The sequence below is a fragment of the Sturnira hondurensis genome, unplaced genomic scaffold, assembly GCF_014824575.4.
Source record: "Sturnira hondurensis isolate 20B ecotype Veracruz unplaced genomic scaffold, ASM1482457v3 Scaffold0007865, whole genome shotgun sequence".
Lineage (NCBI taxonomy): Eukaryota > Metazoa > Chordata > Mammalia > Chiroptera > Phyllostomidae > Sturnira > Sturnira hondurensis.
In genome coordinates, this window is record NW_028080496.1 from 676607 (window position 1) to 700537 (window position 23931).

At 55.6% G+C, this 23931-nt stretch overlaps 1 protein-coding gene across 2 annotated transcripts in view; it reads left to right on the plus strand.

Moving 5' to 3' along the window:
- TMEM266 (transmembrane protein 266) overlaps positions 1–23931 on the plus strand; it is a 55800-nt gene that overhangs the window by 28290 nt on the left and 3579 nt on the right. For both annotated transcript variants that reach the window (XM_037053461.1, XM_037053462.1), the window contains exons 5-9: positions 463–536; positions 1938–1994; positions 2918–3056; positions 4194–4309; positions 15086–15257. In XM_037053461.1, the coding sequence (XP_036909356.1) occupies positions 463–536; positions 1938–1994; positions 2918–3056; positions 4194–4309; positions 15086–15257 (558 nt within the window). The remainder of the gene's footprint in view (positions 1–462; positions 537–1937; positions 1995–2917; positions 3057–4193; positions 4310–15085; positions 15258–23931) is intronic.

Sequence of the window (23931 nt, forward strand, 5' to 3'; positions counted from 1 at the left end):
GGCCCCCGCGCCCTCTGCCTGTCTTCGTCCTAGCCTGCTTTCTGGGACACCCTGGCCCACATCTCTGCCACTCCATTTTCAGAATGAAAAGTCAGAATGAACTCGCCTCTGTCCCTGACGCCTGTGCACGGCGCCCCGGGCAGGACCATGGTGGGGGTTTCCAATGGGACTCAGCCCGTCCAGGCTGAAGGGCTGAGCCAGAGCTCTGAGATGCAGCCTGTGGGCCTGTCCTGGGGTGGCCAGGGGTGGAGGGGGATGGAAGAAAGGATGGCGCCACACCCACCCATCTCCCACCACCTCCTTTGTAGTAGACAGCCTGTGGCCGCCTCTGGCCTGGTTTCACCCAGATCCACCATTCATGCATTGGCTGGTCCCAGAGGCGGGCCCAGGCCCGGAAACCCCTCTCCTCACGCCTCCCAGTCCTTGCTGCTGAAACAGACTCTGTCGTTGTGTGTGTTGCAGTTTCCACTGCTTTCCAGTTTGCTGGTGTGATTCACTGGATCAGTCTGGTCATCCTCTCCGTGTTCTTCTCAGAGGTGGGTGCACACCGGGCCCTGTGACCTCCTCTGGTGTGCCCTTGAGGCTGCGGGGAGGGAGACACAAAACAGGGAGAGGGTCCTGTGCGTGGACATTGCCAGGGTGCGGCCTGGGCCCTGCCGTGGCCCCTGAGCTGAGTCCCGGCGGATGAGCAGCTGTGGTCCAGGTGTGGGCGGGCCGTGGCATGGGGCACGTGGGGCTGGCAGGACGTCACTGAGGGAGAGCGGGTGGTTCGTGTGGCCAGTGAGGAGCATGTGGGGTTGGAGGCTGGAGCCAGGGACCTGGAGGTGAGGAGAGCGGTGAGGACGCTATGGCCGCTGTGGCCGCAGTGCTGGGCGCGGCTTGCTGCCGGCCTGTCCCTCGGGGCTGAAAGGCAGTGGACTTGACCGGGTGCTGTAGGGCTCACGGGGTCAGGGATCAGTGGGATGGGCACCCCCGCGCTTTCTAGTTGGCAGGTAAAGCCCATGTCTGTGCCTGATGTGTGAGGTAAGAGGGAAAACTCCAGGTACTGGGGAGTACTGGGTTTGGTGGGAGCCAGGAGTCCAGTGGGACCGATGTGGGGGAGCCAGGACCCCCGCCCAGCAGGGCCGGGGGCTGAAATGGGGGCATGGAGGGTCCCCAGGAGTCAAATCCTAGGCCCCAGTGGGGTTCTGGCCCCATCTAATGGCTCTTTCCCTTCCTCCCTCTCCTTCTTTCTCTTTCTCTCTCTCTATCGCTGGGCTGGTGGGGGGAGGGGAGGATAGCGTGTTTTCTTCCGGCCACGGCCCCTGCAGCCTGGGCCTGAGGGTCAGACTAGGGGCAGATCCCACGACTGTGCCAGCCCGCTCGCTGAGATCGTTGTCCGGGAGGGGCCTCGGCCTCCAGGACAGTGCCTGCCCTGTGAGGGTGTGGCCCTCTGGCCCCTCGCCTCCCTCACCGCCGTCTCCCCAGCAACACCTGGGCCGTGGCTCAGTGTCCCATTGGTGCAAACCTTGGAAGCCATGCCACGCGCGTCTGGGGCTGCCAGCAACATGATCGGTTGCCGAGGTTCTTCTGCTCGGCTTGCATTGGCCTTGCAGGGTTCACTGCCTGGCACTGATTTGCCATCCCCACCTGTCATGGTGAAGATGAGCCCCCAACACCAACGCACCCTGTGCAGAGGTGGCTCAGCCTCAGACCTCAGCCTGCTCCCACACACACCCCCCAGTCAGGGCCAGGGCTCCCACGGCTGGGTGGGGGCAGGGGGCTGGGAGAAGGACGGCGCCCGGACCTGGGATCTGGTGGGAGCCGGGAGCGGCTGCACCCACGGGTGCTCGATTGCAGCGGAGACGGTCTCCCCTGTTGGGGAAGGACTCGACCCAGAGCCGCCTCCATGCGGGGCAGGGCAGTAACCCTAACTCCATGTCACTTGCTCTCCTCAGACTGTTCTCCGGATTGTGGTGCTTGGGATCTGGGATTACATCGAGAACAAAATAGAGGTAAAGACCAAAGCCCACCTCCCCACGCCACCCAGGCTGGGTGCTGGGATGTCGCTGTCCCGAGCCCTGGGCCCAGGGGAAAAGGCTGCCCCTTCCCACCTGCAGGCAGGGGTCCCCAGGGTGGGGCGCAGGGGGAGGGAGGACTGAGGACATTCCCAGTAAAGGGACGTCTAAACAGTCCAGTGAAGTGCTGCAGAATCCAATTTATTCTTGAATCGTTTTGGAAAGCTTTCGGAATGTGTTACAGACAAATGCATGTGCTCTGAAACGGCCCTGTGGGGAGGGGGTGGGGTGGGAGCTGAGCTGCCCGGGGCTTCTGAGCTGGTTTCTCAGAGCAAAACCCCTGCTCTGCCTTGTGAGTGGGGTGAATGGGGCACAGGGTCAGGGAGGTGGGGAGGCCTGGCTGTCACACAGCAGTGGCCAAGGCGGGCAGCGTCTGCCGAGGTCCCCTGCCTCGCCTCCACCCACTCACAGCCTCTCTAGCTGAGCAGACTGAGGGCCTGGCCATGGAGGTCTTGGGAAGGCCAGGCTGGGGCAGCGGGTGGCAGACAGACGAGAGGCAGGCTGTAGGCCCTGCTACCCAGGGGGCCCTGCGGGGCTCAGTGAGGCTTGTCCCCACCCTGAGAAGGGATAAGGTTCTGGAAACAGACTCTTAGAAAAAAGGCTTGAAACGGCCGGAGGCTGTGGGAACAATGGATGGAGATGATAGGGGGCCAGAGGGTGAGGCCTGCTCGGGAGCATTTCTGGTGGGGATTGCCCAAACACTGAGCAGGGCCTGGGGGGACAGCCAAGGGCAAGGGGCCCTTAGTGGATGGAGAGGAGGAGGCATTGGCCAGATGCAAGAGCTAGGCTGGGCTGGGCTGGGCTCCCTCTGGCTGGGGAACTGAGGACGGCCCAGGGCCCTGAAATCTGCTCACTGCCAGGTGTTTGACGGGGCCGTGATCATCCTGTCCTTGGCCCCGATGGTGGCCTCCACTGTGGCCAATGGGCCCCGGAGCCCCTGGGACGCCATCAGCCTCATCATTCTGCTCCGCATCTGGCGGGTGAAGAGGGTCATTGATGGTGAGTGGCTGGAAGGACTCGGTGCGGCTGGTGGGGTGACAGGTGGCTGCCCCAAAACCAGAGTGCTCAGGTGAGAGGAGAGAGACCTGCTCCCTGGAGTCACGCTGTGACCCAGAAGGGCTGCTGCAGTGCCAGCCATCACAGCTGCGTCTCAGCCATAGGAAGCAGGAAGGGAGGAGCAGGAAAGCCCCAGTGACCTTTTTAAAAAAAGTCTTTGTTAATATATAGTCCACACACCATAAAACTTACCTGTTTGGAGTGCACAGTTCAGTAGTTCTTAGTATATTTGTAGAGTTGTGGAAACATCACCAAAATCTACATTTAGAGCATTTTTATCACTCAGAAAAAAACCAGCCCCACACCCATTCGCAGTCCCCATCCATTCCTACACACACACCCCTCCTCAGGCCTGGGCAACCACCAATCTGCTTCCGGCTCCTACGTTTGCCTCGTGGACATTTCCCAGAAGTGGACTCGGGATGCGCGGCCCGCTGTGCCCGCCTTTCCCCACTCGTGTGGTGGTTTCAAGGGTGGCCGTGTGGCAGCGGTGTGAGTGCTTGCTTCTCTTTGTTGAGCGTCCTGCACTAGGTGGACAGGCCCCATTTTATTTACCATCTGGTGACACACATGTAGGTTGTTTACACTCTGGCTGCTGCTAACGCTCACATGCGCAATTTTGTGTGCACGTGTGTCTCCATTTCTCTTAGGTGCCGGGGGGGTGGGATTGCTGGGCAGCGGGGTCACTGTTTAGCATTTTGAAGAACTGCCAGAGCGTTTTGCAAGGTGGTGGTGCCGCCTTTGTCGTTCCCACTGGCAGTTCCTCACCAGCGCCCTCCAGTGGCCTTCCACTGCACCTGCATGTGCCCCCATCACGCCGCCGGTGCTTCTGTGGCGGCAGCAGAGGCTGCAAACTGGAGTCCCTAGTCCCAGCTTGAGGGGTTTGTCACTGTGGAAAAGGAGGGAGGCAGCTTGGTCACCACGGGTCGGGGTCTAGCCACCTCCGCCCCAAGATCCCTCAGGAACTTCAGCTGGGTCAGAACCCTTGGGGGGCTGAACGCCGGCACCACCCTCCCCTGACCCGAGCCCAGCCTCGCCCCCAGCACTGCCGACTCCTCACAGGCCGTCTTCCTCTCACAGCGTACGTCCTGCCCGTGAAGGTGGAGATGGAGATGGTCATCCAGCAGTACGAGAAGGCCAAGGTCATCCAGGATGAGCAGCTGGAGAGGCTGACGCAGATCTGTCAGGAACAAGGGGTAAGCCACTGTGGCCGTGTCTGTTTCCGTCCGCTTCTGTCCACGGCTCAGACTGATGGTGGTGCCTAAACCCACAGGGGCCCTGGGGCCGGAGACCTCCTGCAGCCCCTCGAGGCACAGAGCAGGGGAAGTGCGTCTCCAAGGTTGCTTGTGCCCAGCCAGGCCAACTCGGCCCAGACTCGCAGGCCGAGCTGTCTCTCTTTGCCCACGGGGACCAGTCAGCTGCAGCCTCACCCAGCTCTGTCACCAGCTCGGTTCATGAGTTTCTTTGGTATAGCCATCCCTGAGGCGGGGGCTGAATTCTGTCTGCGAGGCTGCTGGGCATCCCACCCCCAATGTGTCCACTGTGTCCCTATCCTGAATTCTTGGGGACGCCACATTCCTGGTTTAAGACCCCCCCCACAAGGGGCCTCCTTCCCCGGGGTCTCGGCTACAGAGATTCTGCACGGGAAAGAGCCAATAAATAAAGATGTGTTCCCTCCAGGTAGGGACATCTGGAAAAGAGATGAACAGAAACAAACCACTTTAATTTAAAAAGCCTCTGAAGCCTGTCAGATGGCAGGGTCCCGGGGGTGGGGGCGGTGGGGTGGTCCTGGGAAGCCGGGAGGGATGGGTCAGAGCTGCCAGGCTGCTGATCTCCCAAAGCCTGATCTCCCTACGCCACCGGCCCGGCCGACACATGCCTCCTTTTCAGCTGTGTTTTAGGATCAGATCTGAGGCCGGACGGGGCAGCAGACACCACTGAGTGAGCGGGAGTGGAGCTCAGGGAGTGTCAGGGGCGGCCGGACGCTTGGAGAGGATGGCGCTGGGATAGCGAAGAACTGGCCTTAGAGGCTCCGAGTTCTCCCTGCAGCCCCTTCCAGGCCCCTCCAGGTCCCCTCTGTCACGCACACTTGTCTGTCCCCCTTCTGGAGGTCTCAGGGTGCAGGGAGGCGGTTTCCAAACCGGACCCACGTGCACTGCCTGAGAAACGGAAACTCCCCAGAGGTCAGAGGTCGGGGGAAGGCACAGCAGCTCAAAGTAAACAAAGCCCCCACTTTGCACTTGACTCTCCCTCTCCTGGGACATGTTTCCATAAATGTTGTCCCAAATGTCGCTCCTCTGAGGTCTTTTTAAAATGAACTTTGCCTGGCTGGTGTAGCTTAGTGGATCGTAGCTCAGTGGATTGAGTGAACCAAAGCTCCACCGGTTCGATTCCCAGTCAGGGCCCATGCCTGGGTTGTGGGCCGTATCCCCACAGTATGGGGTGTGCTAGAGGCAACCACACACTGATGTTTCACTCCTTCTCTTTCTCCCTCTACTCCCCTCCCCACCTCTCTAAAATAAATAAGTAAAATCTTAAAAAAATATAAAATGAATTTGTTTTTTAGAAGTGTTAGATTTATAGAAAAATCGTGGAGATAGTTCCCATGTCCACCCCCCACCTACTTTCCCCACGAGAACAGCTTATGTTACGTTCACACATTGGTTACGACCAGGGAACCCGTGTTGGCACCTTCCTCCTCCAGTCGTGCACCGTGCAGGGTCACTTCGTGCGCACCCAGCCTCCTCTGTGAGCTGCAACCCCCTGGCGTTGCCAGGCTCCTCCTGTCTGTGAAGGTGCTCACACGGTCCTTGTTTTCACTGACCTTGGCGGTTCGCAGGGCCGGGCCGGCACGGAGCGAGCCGCCGCTCTGTTGGGTGTGTCTGAGGTTTCTCGTGGTTCGATTGTGGTCACGGGTTTGGGGGGAAGACCAGTGGTAAAGTGCCTTTCGTGTTACCTCACACCCTTGGACAGGACACCACGCGTGTGGCTCTCGACTTTGCTCACTGGCTGGGGCGTGTTTGTCGGATCTCGCCACTGTGAAGTCACTGTTGTTGTCACCTTAGTGTTTCCAGAAAGCCGAAATTGCTGCTTCTAGTGGCCCTGGAGACTCGGGTCACAGGGAGTCTTGCATAAACGCCTCGTTTGTCTTCTGTGCCACTTCTGTGCCACGTGGGCGCTCCTTTCCTGCCATATGCCATGTCCTCAATGCCCGTGCACCACCTCACGTCCTGGGAAAGGCCCTCCCAGGGCATCTCAGGACTTGCAGGTAGGGGAACCCAAGGCCCAGCGGAGGATGAAAGAGGGGCTCCCCGGACAGCACCCCCCTGGTCTGCACAGGGAGGTGGACCAGGGCCTCCCTCACCTGCCACTTGGTCCTTAACAGCTTCCTTCTGCCAAGGGGAGCTTCCGGCCAGGTGGGAGGCCTGGGCTGGCCTGCGGGCAGCTGGCAGGCTGCTCCCCGCTGTGATGGCCCCTGGCCCCCAAACCCCACAGTCCTTCCGCGGGAAAGTGCCTTCCCGTTCGCTGCTCTTCCTCTCGCTGGGGCGCAGGAGGCCAGTCACTGCCCTTCAGAGAGACGTGGGGAACCTCCCGTGTCTGGGCGCTGGCGGCTGCAGAAACCGGAGCCACTTCAGGGGCAGCGGTTACGTCAGTGGGACGACAGGTTCTGCCCACGCGTGTTGCGGACCACGTCTGAGGCTTTGTGCAGGTTGGGCCTCACTTCTTGCTCTGCTTTTCCAACATGTTCTAAAGTCCCCTCTGTTCCTTTGCCCCGGGAGCCTCGCAACAACCCGAAGCCCAAAGCAGTGCGGCCCAGCCCTCGGCTGAAGCTCATTTCTCTTCCCTGCTTGGTCCTGCGGGAAGGGCAGGAGGAAGGGACGTTTTCCGTCCTCAGCTCCATCCACCCTGAGACTATTTGGCTGTGGGGCCCAGTCCGCACAGGGGTGGCCATGGTCCACAGGCAGGTGTCAGTCCCTGCAAGGGAGTCCTGGGTGGGCAGCAGGGTTCTGACTTCAGCTCCACCAGCCAGGAGCTGTCTCCCCTTACCTTCGGGGCTCAGGTCCCGAACTGGGAACATGGCGGGACGAGGCGTTCCTGATGGAGACGCCACAAGGACCAAGCTCAGCAGTGCAGTCTGGCTCGCTGCCGTCCCCCAACAAGTGGGAGCCGGGGAGGGGAGCACTCAGTCACGTGTCCGGTGGTGCCCACCGTGCACAGGTGCCCCGTCCCATGCTTGTGTTCATGGCAACCCGGACGGCGGCCGTGGGCAGGCTCTGTGCCACTCACGAATCCCTCTGTGGAAGGAAGAACAGAGGCTGCAGGAGGCCTCCGGCTGCCCTGAGTCTCTTGGTTTGTCTCGGAAGGCTGGGCGGGCAGCTGGGCGGGCAGCCTCGGCCCTCCGCCTGCAGAAGCCGGCCACAGGTGTGAGTCGCTGTCGGAGGATCGGCGTGGGCAGGTCAGCCAGGCAGACCCAGAAATCCTGACATGCATGTCACCACCGAGTGCAGGGGGAGGGAAGGGTAGGGTGGGGACCCCCCCTCAGTGACTGGCCTCCAGCCTCTTCCCGTTTGGCGGCTTCTCCTAAAGCCAGGTCCTCCGTGTTTTCTCCTTGAACCCAGGGGCCGGAAGGGCGTGCAGAAAGGGACGAGGGCACTTTGGCCTCCATTATGTTGGCGGACTCAGTTGAACGGTCACACCTGAGGCACCAGATGCTGACAGCAGTGGGCTGTGTGCCCCAGGAGGACAGGCACCTGCCCAGTCACCCGATCCCTAAAACTCGGCCAGTGGGCTCCCCACAGGCCCTGCCTTCCCGCTCCCCACGCAGCAGCAAGCGGCACAGTCACAGCGTCCATCCTCCCTGCGTGAGCGCTCTTCTCCCGGCCGTTTCCTTAGGAAACAAGGGGGTCGTCCGGACCCCAAGCTGTAGGCATCCCTGGTGGAGGCAGGAGGCGGCGGGTTCTGCTGTCCTGGTCGGGGACCCAGCCCGTCTGCGCCACGTGGGGTCCTCACTGTTGACCCCCGACACCCCGAGAAAAGGTCGCTGTGAAATGGCCTCTGGGGCTGGGCCTCTGCGGGTCAGGAGGAGCGGGGTCAGGGGTTCTGTCTGGGCTCTGGGGTGACGCTTGCTGGATGCTGGCTCATTCCAGAGAGCGCCCCCTTTTCCTGCAGAGGCCAGGGGGCCGGCTCAGCGCCCTCCATCACCTTGATTGATCAAGGTCTTCCCTGTGGGGTGTCACGAGTCTTTGTTTTTTAAATGGGGAACTGATTCGTACAACAGCCGATAGCTCTAGTGAAAAACCTGCTTGGCTGATGAAATCAGCCACCACAGGACCGACTTGTTACCCTTTGGGCATAATCTAAATGTGGCAGCTACCGGTCCTCTTCACAGAGGGTGGAGAGGAGCCAAGGTTGAGTTCGGCTGCACCCTGCGCCGGCACCGTCCCTGTGCCACTGCCTGCTGGTCTCTGTTGTTGCCAGCAATGGCCAAACTAATGGAAATAAACACTGGACGCCATCCGAGCAGCAGATGGGTTTGGAGGCAGGGCCGTCTGTGCGGCAGGACGGAAAGAAGCGGTTGCTGTTGCATCAGAGACCATGGAGCTTCTGGCTAGAGTGCACATCGATCGGCCGAGGCCGCGCCCATGGCACTCCACACACCAGAGCCTTCCCGGCCGAGCCCCTCAGGGTGCCGCCCCCCCCGCCCCCCCCCATATAGCCCCACCCAGGGGAAGGGCTGGCTCCCTCCAGTAATGCACGCTGGGCTTCCCTGTGGGGCTGGCCGGCCTCTTCAGATGATCTGATTAGGGATGCTCAGCTAATGAAGTGCATTAAGTAGGGGGGTGAGGGGGAAATTCTTTCCATTTTTTCTTCAAAGCACCCCCGCCCCTGTCTTAACCTCCCCACCCCCACCCCTGCCCCAGGCTCAGGCCCTGCAGAGTTCCCCTGTGGCGGGTGCTTCTTGCATGTTTCTTAGGAGTCTCAGGACAGATGTCTAGGCGCAGGGCCTTTGTGTTTATCCTGTTTAGGATTCTCTGAGTTTCTGGAATTTCTGGGCGAATGTTTTCTATTAGATTTGGAAAGTTCTTGGCCACAATTTCTTCACTCACTGCCTCTCCCCCCTCTTCTTTCTCTTAGACCTCGCACTGCAGGCAGTGGGCCTGGGGTGGCGTCTCATGTCTCTCACCCAATTCTGTCCCCCACCCTCCCCCCGGGTCTTGTTCTGGATGTAAGTTTTCATATCTTTCCACGGCGCTGCCCTTTGGTTCAGCGCTCCTGGCGTCTGCTACCAGGGTGCTGTTACACCCATGCAGCTGAGCCCTCCGTTTCAGGCACCATCGACGGAGCCTCTGAACGTTCCATTTGGTTCCTCTTACAGGTTCTATTTTCTGCTGAAATGCTACATCCATTTTATCCATCTTTCCCCCTATTTCGTGAACACACTAATTAGTTACTTCGAAGTTGTTGTCTGTTAACTCATATATTTGCATTTGGGCAGCTTCTGCTAACTGCTTACGTCTTGTAAACAGATTACTTTTCCCCGCTTAGGTCCGTAAACATCAGTCTCCTTGTGGCAACACCTTGTGGAAGATGCGTGTTAGAGGTTTTGGATTTTGCAGTCCTTCCCCACAGAGTGGGCGTGCCAGCAGGGGCAGGGGTGGCCCCGGCTTTGTCCTCTCCCAGCCAGGGTCCCAGACTCAGACTCGGATGGTCCGTGGGGTGGATGAACACAGTGAAACTGAGGCCCAAAGAGGAGGCGCCCAGCCCCAAGTCAGAGCGAGGGAGGGGTGACGAGCCAAGACCTCAGGCTCCTGCCTCCAGCCCTCGCTCTTCCCCACGGGGAGGGGCTCCTGCTCTTTCGGGGGCTGCCACCATCAAACACCACTGTGCTGCCCGTGCCGCTGGCCGCTTTGTTGCTCTTTCACTGAAGGCTCGAGTCCTCAAAGCACCCTCCCATGGCAACCTGCCCAGCCCTTGTACTGGCCAGGCCTCTGTCTCTCGGACATGCCAGGCCACCGATGCCACCAGAGCCATCCATGAGGGTTCTCACAGGAGGGGTGTTCCCTGAAGTACCCCAGACAGCCTCTCCGGGGCTCCCCAGGGCCACTTCCAAAACCAGGAGAGGTGTTTTCCTTCCAAAACATGTAACAGAATTTTAACAGAGCTCTCACCGTGCTTTACCGGAGTCCTCGGGGTGGGGTAGGGGAAGGAGAGGGAGGGAGACCACCCCCGGGGCTCTGCTGCATTGCCTGTGCGTGTACACCTGTGCGCTTGGGGCTGGGCAGGCACTGGCCTCTGGCTGTCTCGCCTGAATTCCAGTGGGACACTCATGGGCAGCTCAGGATCGATGGCCAGTTATCAATAATGCGTCTGTTCAGAGTGGCCTGGGAGGCCATTAACTGGGCCTGCCGCCCCCGATGAGCGACCTTGGAGAAGGCTGGCTGGGCACGCCCATGGGAAGCTCAGACCCGCAGGGGCGGGAGGGGCTGCCACCCTGGGGGAGCCCCGGGGGTGCCTCTGGGCCCCTGTGGATCTGAGCCCTTCCCCTCTGCCACTCTGCAGTGAGCCAGCCCCAGTTTCTTACTCTTTGAGGCCAACAGCCCCATTTGAGGACTGGGTTGTTGAGGTCCAGAGTCTAAGCCTCATCTGAGACCAGATTTGGAACTCAGTCTATGGCCAGGGTCGGGGCTCAGGTTTTGTCTCAGCTCTGAGGTCCGGCTGGGGTGTGGTGTGTGGCTGAGCAGAGTCCGTCCTGGGGCGGTGAGAGGGGCAGGGTATGCTGGGCTCCTCGCTGGCTGCGCAGAGGTGGCAGTGCTTATCCTTCCCAGTTCTGCACAACAGCCTGTGGGTAGTGGGGTGTTCACACCACAGAGATGTGCCTTTCTCTAAAGAAAAAAAAAACACCAAAAACCCTGAGCTCCTTCCCCAAATTCCACTGAAACAGCAGTGCAGAAAAAGATCAAACACATAAGAATTAAGAAACTGTCGGTAGACTTCTGGCCAAGATGGAGACGTGGGTAGACCCACTGTGCCTCCTTGCACAACCAAAATAAGGACAAAAAAAATTTAGAAACAAAAAAACAACTGGAACTGACAGAAAATTGAACTATACGGAAGTCCAACAACCAAGGAGTTAAAATAGACACATTCATCCAGACTGGTAGGAGGGGCGGAGTTGGGTGGCCAGGTGGAGAGGGGTTGGGGCAAAAAAAAGTGGTGACTTGCGGACCCCAGGCGCAGGGTGGCAGCAGGCTGACCCAGCGGGGCAGGCAAGGTGGCTGGCTGACCCGGCAGTCACACATTTGCATGCAGATAAACCAGGAGAAAACTGGGGAGCGAGACAGACCGACCAACCCAGCGTCCCAGTGCCAGGAAATAAAGCCTCAAAACACTGATTGAGAACACCTTTGGGGGTCGAGGTGCCGAGAGACACTCCCAGCCTCACAGGAGAGTTCCTTGGAGAGACTCACAGGGTCCCATAACCTACACAAGCCCACCCACCCAGGAATCAGCACCAGAAGGGCCCAGTTTGCTTGGGGAAGCAACGGAAGGGACTGAAATCCAGCAGAGAGCAGAAGAGTGTCATTGTTCCCTCTCTGACCCCGCCCCCACTTACAGCGTGGAAACCCAGTGACAGGGGTTACCCCACTCTGGTGAACACCTAAGGCTCTGCCCCTCATATGTAACAGGTGTGCCAAGACAAAAAAAAAAAAAGGCCGAAACAGAAGAACAGATCAAAGCTCCAGAAAAAAACACAACTAAGCCACGAAGAGATAGCCAACCTATCAGATGCACAGTTCAAACTGGTGATCAGGATGCTCACAGTATTGGTTGAATTTGGTCACAAGTTAGATGAAAAAAATGAAGGCTACTCTAAGTAGAATAAAGGAAAATGTACAGGGAACCAATAGTGATGGGAAGAAAATGGACTCAAATCAATGGAGTGGACCAGAAGGAAGAAACATTCAATCAGAAAAGAATGAAGAAACAAGAATTCAAAAAAATGAGGAGAGGCTTAGGAACCTCCAGGACATCTCTAAATGTTCCAACATCCGAATTATAGGGGTACCAGAAGGGGAAGAGGAATAGCCACAAGTGGAAAACTTACTCGAACAAATGATAAAGGAGAACTTCCCCAATCTCTCAAAGGAAATAGACTTCCAGGAAATCCAGGAAGCTCAGAGAGTCCCAAAGAAGTTGGACCCAAGGAGGAACACACCAAGGCACATCATAATTACATTAGCCAAGATTAAAATGAAGGAGAGAATCCTAGAAGCAGCAAGAGATAAGGAGACAGTTACCTACAAAGGAGTTCCCATCAGACTGTCAGCTGATTTCTCCAAAGAGACCTTGCAGGCAAGAAGGGGCTGGAAGGAAGTATTCCAAGTCATGAAATCCAAAGACCTACATCCAAGATTGCTCTATCCAGCAAAACTTTCATTTAGCATGGAAGGACAGATAAAGTGCTTCTCAGATAAGGTCAAGTTCAAGGAGTTCATCATCACCAAGCCCTTATTATATGAAATGTTAAAGGGACTTATCTAAGAAAAAGAAGATAAAAAATATGAACAGTGAAAGGGCAGCAAACTCACAGTAATTAACAACCACACCTAAAACAAGCAAACAAAGCAGCTAGAACAGGAACAGAACCACAGAAATGGAGATCACATGGAGGGTTAGCAACAGGGGAGTGGGAGGAGGAGAAGGGGGGAGAAGGTAGAGAGAATAAGTAGCATAGACAGTGGGGAGAAAATAGATGGGGGAGGGCAGGAATAGTATGGGAAATGTAGAAGCTAAAGAACTTATGACACATGAACATGAACTAAAGGGGGGGAATGGTGGGGGAGGGGGTGTGGAGGGTGGAGGGGAATGAAGGGGGAAATAGGATAACTGTAATAGCATAATCAATAAAATATATTTAAAAAAGAAACTGTCGGTAAACATCGTCCAAGATGATAGAGATGGCTGTGCACTGGGAGGAATGGAGAGCGGATGCACAAATGCAGGCGGGGCTGTGGGGCGGAGGAAGCGCCTGTGGAGGAAGACAGTGGGGAAGGGGCCCAGCTCGCCTCACAGCCCCTGAGACTGTAGGGGGAAGTGGGTGAGAGTGAGGCTGACCACAGGGGAAGGGTTGGCTAAAGGTCTGCACACATAATACCGGACCCCTCTTGGCCCCTCCCAAGTCCTGCACAGCCAGGGACACACTCCCCCTGCCCCAGAGCCTGGTGCGTGTCCTGGGAGGAGTGCTCTGTAGGTGGGCATGGGGTTAGGCAGGGGCCCGGGAAAGGGCCTGAAAATGAGAAAGGGAAAGCCCTTCCGTTTGGTTGGTGTTAGAAATGCACGAGAAATAGAGGCGGGAGGAACCGGATGGTCTGATCCAAGTGCCTGTATTTGGTGCTGGCTGACAGGTGGGCCGAGTCAGGACAACTGTAGCCACTGGGGGAGGCAGGAGTGGTTTGTTTGTTTTAAGACTTTATTTTTAGAGAAGGGAAGGGAGGGAGAAAGGGAGAGAAACATCAATATGTGGTTGCCTCTTGAGCGCCCCCAACTGGGGACCTGGTCCTAAATGCAGGCATGTGCCCCGACTGGAAATTGATCCGGTGACCCTTTGGTTCACAGGCCTGCACTCAATCCACTGAGCCACACCAGCCAGGGCAGGAATGGGGTTTTTTGAAAGCGTGGGGTTTGTGAGGGGGTTAGGCCAATGGTGTCAAACTCAGTTTCACTGGGGGCCACATCAGCCTGGTGGTTGCCTTCAAAGGGCTAAATGTAATTTTAGGGCTGTATAAATGTAACTTACTCCGTAACAGTTAAGCGAGAGCTCAATGCTGCTGCCGGGTAGAAACCCGGTGCTGGGCTGGATAAAACAGGGTGGAGGCTGGATTCGGCCCTCGTAGGGCCTTGTGTTTGCCACCTGTGCGTTAGGCTGTTGCTCTTATGGGCAGGAGCCTCAGGGTTCCAGGATGTGAGCTGAGACAATGGGTAAGGTAAAGGGCCCAGCTGTTCCCAGGTGTGGAGGGTCAGTCTGACTGTGGCCGGCGCCAGGTGTCTGTCGTGGGCGGCAGAGTTTCCATGAAGCTGCGGACTATTAAGCAAGTTGGGGTCACTGAGTCATGGGCGGTGCAGCAGGTTGGGAAACTGGCCTGACCCTTTCAGGTGGGACCCTCTGCCCCTCCTTCTGTCCCGCTCTCAGCACCAAGGACGCCAAGGGTGTCCCTGCGAAGCAGCCAGACAGACCCGCGGGGCAACGCCGTGGTCCGGGACACAGCGGCTGTGCACGCTGACCCAGGGAGGTTGCCCCATGCCAGTGCTCTGCACGACCACCCTAGTGTTAGAGAAGGCTTTAGTGGAGCATTTCACTTGCAGAAGAAAAATAAAACATTAGAGTAAATAAACAAAACCATCAGAGGGTACCAAGTGCAACGCAGAGAATTCTAAGAGGCTGACGTCACTGAGTGCGGGGGGTGGGAGGGGGGCTGCCAGGTGGGGAGCCGGCCAGCTGATCTGGGAGCAGGTGAGCCCAATACAAGCTTGGTGTAGAGCAGGAAGCAGGGAAGGCTTGGGCTGCGTGGGCTGCGTAAGCTGCGTAAGCTGCGTAAGCCGCGTAAGCCGTGAGTAGGGAGCTTGGGTTTTCTCCCGGCCAGAGATGAGTGGACAGGGGGGTGACATGAGAACCCCCCCCACTCCTGTTGAAGAAGCCACAGGGGGGCAGGTAAAAGCAGGCAATGGGGCCGCACAGGGCACATGGGTGGCTCTGGGAGAGGGAGCCCAAAGCAAGGGAGGTGCCCTTGTGAGTGGCTCCAGCGAAAATGAGATGGTAGTGGTTAGTATTGTTGGGGGAAGGTTATAGGGAGCGCCAGTCTAGCCTTTGGGTGCTCAGCGCCCCAGACAGCTGCTGCTGCTCGAAGTACCTGGTGCCCCCACCCAGGCCTGCTCACTGTGGTTCTCCAGCTCACAACTCGTCCCTCTTGCAGTTTGAGATCCGGCAGCTGCGGGCGCACCTGGCGCAGCAGGACCTGGACCTGGCAGCGGAGCGGGAGGAGGCGCTGAGGGCCCCGCAGGTGCTCCGCCGGCCACGCAGCCGCTACCATGTAATGGAGGAGGGGGCAAATGAGGGCTTCATGGAGGAGCTGCAGCCTTCCCCAGGTAAGCGTCTACAGCCTCCTCTAGTTCGGTCGTGGAGAGCACCTCGCCTCCATGACCCCAGGGTCTGCACCCAGCTTCCTGGGGCCTGAGCCTCTCACCTTGACCTTGCAGGGCTTTGTGCCCTCCTTGGCCCCTGATTTCACCGGTCAGTTCAGATCAGGACTATTACCTGAGCCCAGGAGAAACCCGTTCAGCCAAGCTAACTTAACTGATCTTCCAGTGATCTCAGTGGCTTGTACCTTCTCATGCCTGTGGGCTCTGAGCTTTGTGTCCAAGGCCCCCCAGTCCTCACAGGACCCCCAAAGGAGATGTGACTTCCTGCCTTACGGGCAAGGACCCCTCTCCCAGGAAAGTCACTCAAAGGCTACTTTTCTATTGGGCTACCGGGGCCCAGATGATAAGCCCAGGCCCGGGGCCAGAGCAGCGGGACCTTCAGCCCAGAGCACGGACGGCCAGCTCTGTCACCTTGTTCAGTGGGCATAACCTGTCTGGGCCTTGGTCTTGCTGTGAAATGGGCATGTGCGGAGCCTCCAGGGGAGCGCCCAGGGCAGAGGGGCAAGTCCTGCAGGCGGCGGGTGCTGTCGTGTCATCTTCGGGGTGGGTGCACCCTCATCAGCGACATTGCCATGGCGGGTTTGGGCCTTGGCAGGGCTTGGGGTGTTCTGATGGGCGCAGGCCCAGCACCAGCCTCAGCTCAGGGGCCTCGGTGGCCAGGCAGGCAGATGTGCACCTGAGTTAGAGTCCAGGCAGCATCCTGGGCACCTTGACACAGGCCCCTCTCCCAGTCCCTTTCCCGCTCAGGTCTGAGTCCTCCTTCCTGCCCTGCCTCACACTGGAAAATGTTATTGGGTGGCCCAAAAGTCCATATGGTTTTTTCCATGAAATGAAAGACACATTCCTACTTTCACTAGTCCGTTCACTGATTTGGATATTTTGATTATGTCGGCGATCTCTTGGTATTGGTTTCTACCAGTAGCAGGCCAGGGGCGCTGCTAAACATCTTCCAGTGCATGACAGCCCCACAGCAATTATTTGGCCAAAATGTCAACGGTGCCAAGAAACTTCACAAACCTCTTTTGACATGTTCCATCAGTCACCGTACCTTCTCCATTCTCTGCACAAATCTTTTTTTGTGTTTCAGTTGCATTTTTACCTTTCCTCAAATAATAAAGCATAATATGCTGAAGATGTTGGGTATCTTCTATCTTCAATGTTAAAATGGCTGCACAAAAATTCACCAAAATGCATGGTGATATTGACAGCTGTCACAGTACAATCTAATAAAATTGTTTTGAGTGCCATTAAAGACAACGAGGCACTACTAGAGCCATCATATGGAAAAAATGTAACGGACTTCTGGCCAACCCTGTATCAGGTGCCATTTTGTACCCCTGTGCAGAACTTTACATTCTTCTGTGTTTGGCTGTACCTTGGGGGTTATTTTTAAACTTATTTTTCATTACAGTTGGCTTACATTATTACAGTTTCAGGTTACAGTGTAATGATTCCATGTTTACATACCTTGCAAAGTGACCACCACGGCATGCCTAGTACCTGCCTGTCACCGAACATACTCGTGTACGTGGGCTCTATTTCCTGTGGTGTCCCGGTGCCTCTTCACCCTCCCGTCCTCCCTTCTGCATCTCCTGGTTTAGACACATTTTTGAAGCATGTCATTCTACCCTCCGTATTTTACCTCTGCTCGTGTTTTCCATTTTCAATCTCTGTGCTGCATACTGAGACTGTCCTAGGCCTTCCAATGGACTAGTTACGTGTCTGGCCTTCTGTTAAACCTGTTTCAGTGAACATTATTCAGTGAACACTTTTCAGTGAACATTATTCTGTATTAGTTGCAGGTGTACAGCCATTGAGGTTAGACAATCATATACTTTACAAAGTGTTCCCTGATATTTCAAGTATTCTGGAGATTTGTTCCATTCTTTCATTTGGGACATATTTTTCTCTTCGCGTTGGCTGCTTTTCTGCTTGTCTCTATGTCTTAGGCATAGCTGCTGTGTCTCCTGGGCTTGGTAGTGGCCTTATGCAGTAGGTGTCCTGTAGGGCCCAGTGGTGCCATCTCCCTGGTCACGTGAGCTGGGCATTCCAGGTATGTCCCTTGTGGGGGTTGTGTGTTCCGAAGCTGTCTTCTTTAAAAGGTTTTTAAAATATGTATTTTATTGATTATGCCATTACAGTTGTTCTATTCTCCCCTTCATTCCCCTCCACCCTGCACACCCCCTCCCCCACCATTCCCCCCCTTCAGTTCATGTCCATGTGTCACAAGTTCTTTAGATTCTATATTTCCCATACTATTCTTGCCCTCCCCCATCTATTTTCAACCTATCATCTATGCTACTTATTCTCTGTGCCTTCTCCCCCCTTCTCCTCCTCCCACTCCCCTGTTGCTAACCCTCCATGTGATCTCCATTTCTATGGTTTCTGCTCCTGATCTGCTTAGTTTGCTTTTGTTTTAGGTGTGGTTGTTAATAACTGTGAGACAGTTAGTTATTGCTGTCCTTTCACTGTTCATATTTTTTATCTTTTTTTTCTTAGGTAAGTCCCTTTAACATTTCATATATTAAGAGTTGGGTGATGATGAACTCCTTGAACTTGACCTTATCTGAGAAGCACTTTATCTGCCCTTCCATTCTAAATGAAAGCTTTGCTGGATAGAGCAATCTTGGATGTAGGTCTTTGGATTTCATGACTTGGAATACTTCCTTCCAGCCCCTTCTTGCCTATAAGGTCTCTTTGGAGAAATCAGCTGACAGTCTGATGGGCACTCCTTTGTAGGTAACTGTCCCCTTATCTCTTGCTGCTTCTAGAATTCTCTCCTTCATTTTAATCTTGGCTAACGTAATGATGACGTGCCTTGGTGTGTTCCTTCTTGGGTCCAACTTCTTTGGGACTCTGAGCTTCCTGAATTCCCTGGAAGTCTATTTCCTTTGAGAGACTGGGGAAGTTCTCCTTTATCATTTGTTCGAGTAAGTTTTCCACTTGTGGCTGTTCCTCCTCCCTTTCTGGTACCCCTATAATTTGGATGTTGGAAAATTTAAAGATGTCCTGGAGGTTCCTAAGCTTCTCCTCACTTCTTTTGAACTCTTGTTTCTTCATTCTTTTCTGTTTGGTCATTTTTCCCTTCCTTCTGGTCCACTCCCTTGATTTGAGTCCCAGTTTCCTTTCCATCACTATTGGTTTCCTGTGCATTTCCCTTCATTTCAATTAGTTTAGCCTTCATTTGGTCCCCTAATTTGTGACTAAAATCAACCAGTTCTGTGAGCATCCTGATCACCAGTGTTTTGAACTGTGCATCTGAAAGTTTGGCTATCTATCTCTTGGTTGCTTAGAATTATTTGCTCTGGAGCTTTGAGCTGTTCTTGAGCCATAATATTTTGTTCTGTTTGCACCTGTCATGTATGAGGGGCAGAGCCCTAGGTGTTCACCAGGGCCGGGCGACCCGTATATGGGGGTGGGGTCAGAGAGGGGCAATGGCGTTTGTTCTCTCAAATTTCTGTCCCCTCTGCCACTTCCCATAAGCAAATTGGGCCCTTCTGGTGCTGGTTCCTGGGTGTGTGGGCTTGTGTACCCTCCAGGACCCTGTGGGTCTCTCCAACCAACTCTCCTGGCACCTCAACCCTGAAAGTCTTTCCAATTGGTACTTTCAGGCTCTAATTTCTGTCACTGGGGCCCTAGCCTGAGCGGTCTCACTATTCACTCCTTTGCATGGTTTATCTGCGCTCGAATGTGTGACCATGGTCAGCCAGCCGCCCTGCGCCTTCACAGGGTCCATCCGTTGCCACCCCACACCTGGGATCTGCCAACCGCTACTTGTGTGCCTAGGCCAGTCTGGCCAATCTTTCCGGCCCAACCCTGTTCCAGGGGCCGCTGACTCCGCCCCTCTTACCGGTCTGGATTAATGGTTCAGTGTTGTTGGAATTCTGTACAACTCAATTTTCTGTATTTGGCTGCGTTTTTGTTACTAAAACTGTCCTTAAACTTGGTCGTGTAAAGAGGCACAGTGTTTCCATGTATGCCTCCATCTTGGCCGGAAGTCTTTTTTTTTTTTTAAAGATTTTTAAAATTTATTTTTACAGAGGGAGAGGAAGAGAGACGTCAATGTGTGGGTGCCTCTCACACCCCTTACTGGGGACCTGGCCCACAACCCAGGCATGTGCCCTGACTGGGAATCAAGTTTGGGACCCTTTGGTTCACAGGCCACTGAGGGCCAGGGCTGCATTTGAGTCTTGATTGCTTTTGGCACGTGAGTGGGAGGGACGGACCCTCAGGCTGATTGGTTGTGAGGACTGGCCAGGACAGCAGTGCAAGAGCTGTTGTACAGGGGCTGACTCTCCACAGCAGGAGTGGCTTTGGCAGGGCTCTGGTGCCAGAGGAGTGTCGAGTGTTTTTTGTGGAGGTGGTTTGATGTGCTCCAGTGTGGTCTGAAGCCGCCCACCAGGTGGGTTGGTTCTGAGGTCTCTTGCGAGGTGGAGGCCAAGATCAGCTGCTGTCTGCGTCCTGCCAAGGGCCACCGGTATGAGCTACAAAGGGATCTGCAGACGGCTGCTACTGGTGCTGGGCTTGCAGAGGCCTGGGGCAGGCTAAGCTGCAAACCACAGCTGCCTGCCACTAGTGTTGAGCTTGGGGCTGTTTAGTGAGAGGTACAGGGCATGCTGAGGCCAGAGGCAGCTTATCTGGGGTTTGTGGACCTTTGAGAGATTTTAGGAAAGTCTGCAGCATAAGACAAGAAAGGCCGTTTGTGTGGAAAAGCCATGAAGTAGCTTGAGTTTGGTGGGACAGTGTCTCAGGGGATTGCCAAGGTGGGGTGAACAGTTAACCAGGTTGCTGGATACTCAGAAATGCTATCCACCTGCAGGGGGAGGGCTCAGCAAAGGAGTAGTGGCCTCTGCCAGTACTTTTGGGAGAAGGCAGCCCCCTGAAGCCTCATTCTGAAGGTAGACAATTCAGTTCTTCCCCACATGCCCTTGATGCCTTTTGAGCTGCCACCCCAGTGCTGGAGCTCAGAGCAAGTGAGCCCACCAGTGACTAAGCCCATGTGCAGTTTCTTTATGAGACACACCTGGGACTCCAGAAGCCCTTTGTCCCACTCAGCTACAACCTCGGCTGGTTTTCAGTCAGAAGTTTGGGGACTTCCGCTTCCAGCACTGGAACCCAGGGCTGGGGAGCTGGGATCCTCTGCAGCTGAGATATCTTTATTGATGGGCTTTGAGCTGTCACACTTGGGTGTGGGACCAGCCCGGTCCATGTATCTGCCCCTCCTAGTGGCCTACACAGCTTCTTCTGTGCACCCTTAGTTACAGGCGTTCCGTTGAAGTAGTCTTCAGGTGGTGTCCAGCCACGGTGGGTTTGCAGTTCGGCTGTAATCTTTATGTGACATGTACAGTGTTTACCTACTCGACTCTCATGACCGGAAGCCTCTGTGTGCCCACTTTTAAGCCCCTGAACTCAGGATTTCTGGCACAGCGCACGTTCCGTAGTGCCTGTCTGTCTCCCAATCCTTAGCTCTTGAGATAACAGCGTAACTAATACTGTCCCTCAGCCAATGATCTCTAGACCCTGGACGTCTGATGCCACATTTGGGCCCAGGAAGTCAAGATCTGAGCTTGGAGAGTCTGCAAAGTAAGCAAGACTTTAAAATAACTGTACACATTCGAGGAGCACTGTGAAGCTTTGCATTCTGGCTTCTCTTGGTCCTCCTCTCTCTGCATTCCTTTTCTTTTTTTTAAAAGATATTTATTTATTTATCTTTAGAGGTGAAGGAGAGAGGGAGAGAAACATCAATGTATGGTTGCCTTTCATGTGTCCCCTGCTGGGAGTTGGCCTGCAGGGAACCCTCATGCAACCCAGGCATGTGCCCTGACTGAGAATTGAACCACGATCCTCTGGTTCGCAGGCCCGCGCTTAATCCACTGAGCTACACCAGCCAGGTTCTCTGCATTCCTTTTAGTGGGGACTTTCAGGACAAGGAAGGAGGCAGAATCAGGAGGGACAAAGCTGGGTCAGACTGGAAGCTTACTCCATCTAGATGTGGTCAGCTGTGTATCGCCAGCCCTCCTTGAGCCTAGGGGGCCTCTGAACAGGCACCCAGCTCAAACGTGCACCATGGAAGCAGCTGCCCCTCCCAGCCACCCCGGGATCCCCATCCCTCTGCTTCCTCATCTCTGACACCCACAGCCTCCGAGTTCCCTAGAGGCACACAAGCCCCAGTGGCAAGGTCAATGCCTCTGAGTGCTAGTACACGGCCCATGTGACTCACTCACATCCTTAAATGGGCCAGAGTGACAGGGCGCCTCTGCCAACCTCATCCTGACCAGGAGCTGTATGTATCAAGGGAGAAATTTACATGACATGAGAAATTATGGCCAGCCAAGCTGGGGGCATTCTGGGCCACTCTGGAGACGGAGTAAGGGCAGTGCATGTTGCTAACAGTGACCTTCAGGCCAGTGAGGGCCCTGAGACCCAACTTGTCACAGCTGTCCACACACAGTCCAGGAATGATCCTGCAGATGTGAGCGGTCAGTCCCAGGAGCACCAGCCCAGGCAGGACGCAAGGCCTGCAGTCACACTGTGGCCCGTGGGTCACACTCACACTCATACCAGTCAGCTTGTGTTTAGACTGGCACAAATCACTTTTATAACCTAGGCCACAAAGCTACAGGCATGGGAGCCTGCCAAGTTCATGGTGTAGTCAATAAAACTTTCCTCCCAAATTTATTGGTCTTTAAGCTTCCCCATAACTCATGAGTTACAACCCCTGCTGGGACTGCCGTGGTCTTACCCATCCATCACAGCGAGCCTCAGCTTCCCACCCCAGAGCCACACCAGGCCAGCAGGCCTGGGCCTTCCCTGTGCCCAGCAGAGCGCCACTTGGAAGAGAAGACTGTGTGGCAGTGAAGGCAAGTCCGGCTAGAGGGGGACCTAGCAGGCGAGCTGGTGGGGTGAGCCTGAGAGGGAATGAGGGGGCATACTACAGGTGGGCAAGGTAGAGTAGGGAGAGCTTGGGGCTGAGCTTGAGGGGGATGTAAGCTAGGAGTTAAGAGTGGTGACTTAGGGGGGCTCGCTAGACTGTTGAGCTGGGATGGGGGGGAAGTTAGAGGGGTCTGCTAGATGGGTGAACTACAGAGTCAAGTTAGAATGGGAGTTGCATTGCAGTTAGAGCGGGGAGTTAGCGAGGGGAACCTAAGGGGGAAGCTCCAGGGTGCGCTAGAGTGGGCGGTTGGGGATTAAAATGGAGAGCTAAGGGATGAGCTAGAAGCGCAAGGTGGAGGTCAAACTGGAGTCAGAGTAGAATGGGGAGCTAGCATGGTGCACAAGACTGGGGATTAGAAGGCTGAGCTGGGTTTTGGGTGGTAGCGTAAGGAGCTATGGGAGAACAAGAGTTGGGAGATAAGGTGCAGAGGCAGAGGAGCAAGCCCAGTGGGGGAGCTAGGTGGGGAGGTCCAGTGGATAGCTACAGTTTGGAGCTCCAGGGGCAGGGGGGCTAAACTTGGGTTGTAGCCAATGCTCTAGAGTGTGGGACTACAGTGGGGAGCGAGAATGGGGAGACAAGAAAGAGAACTAGGGGTGTGAGCTAGACTGTGGAGCTAGGGGCTAAGTTACACTAGAGTGGTGAGCTTGAGAGGGGAACTAGGGGTGACCCAGTTTAGGGAGCTGAGTAGCTAGGTGAATTACAGCGGTGAGCTCTAGGGGAACTTAGGTTGGGGACCTTGAGAGGTTTGAGACTGGTCAGCAAGAGTGGGGACCTAAGGAAGGAGATGGGGGCAAGCTACAGTGCGGAGCAAGAGTGGAGACCTAATGAGGGCAAGCTAAAGGGGCCAGAGAGAATGGGGAGCTAGGCTGGTGAGCTAGAAGGGGTAGCAGCTAGGTAGCTGCCTAGAGGGGCAAGAAATAATGGGCAACTAGCAGGGTGAACTGGTGTAGGCTAGAGGGGAAGATAGAAGACTGATACGGAGTGGGGAGGGCAGGTGGGGCGTTAGGGGCACTGGAATGGTAGAGGGGCTGACCTTGGGTGGGAGCTGAGGAGATGAACTCTCGAGAGGTGAGCTAAATGAAAGGACAGGGTGAGAGGCTAGAGGAACGAGCTACAGTGGGGAACAGCGGGCTAGCTAGAGGAGTAAGCTTGAGTGGGAAGCTGGAGATCCAGTTAGTGAGCTAAGTTAGGGTGGGGATGTAAAGTGGGGAGGCTGGACAGTGGAGCTTGAGTGTGGAGAGTAGGGAGCGAGGGGGCAAGGTAAGGAGCCAAGTTGGAGCGGGGAGTTAGCAGGGCAACAGAGGGGAGATGTGCAAGGTTGAGCTAGAGTGGGGAGCTGGGAATGACCAGGATCGAGCTGGCCGGGGGAGGTGGCAGACGAAACTGGAGAGCTAGTGCATGAGCTGGAAGGGGGAGCAATGAGGGGTGAGCTGGAAGGGTGAGGGAGAAGGGGGAACTAGGTGAGTTGGTGGAGTCAGTGTTGAGATTTAGTGACTGAGCTAAAGAAGTGACCATGGGGGTGAGCTGAAGTAGGATGCGAAGAGGGGAAAGAGGGGTGAGCTAGAGTTGGGAACTATATTGGGGACCTAGGAGGGTGCACTAGATTTGGGATTAGGAAGGGCTATGTGAGAGGGAGCTGGAAAGGGAACTCACGGGAGGGGCGACATACAGCAGAAAGCTACTGTG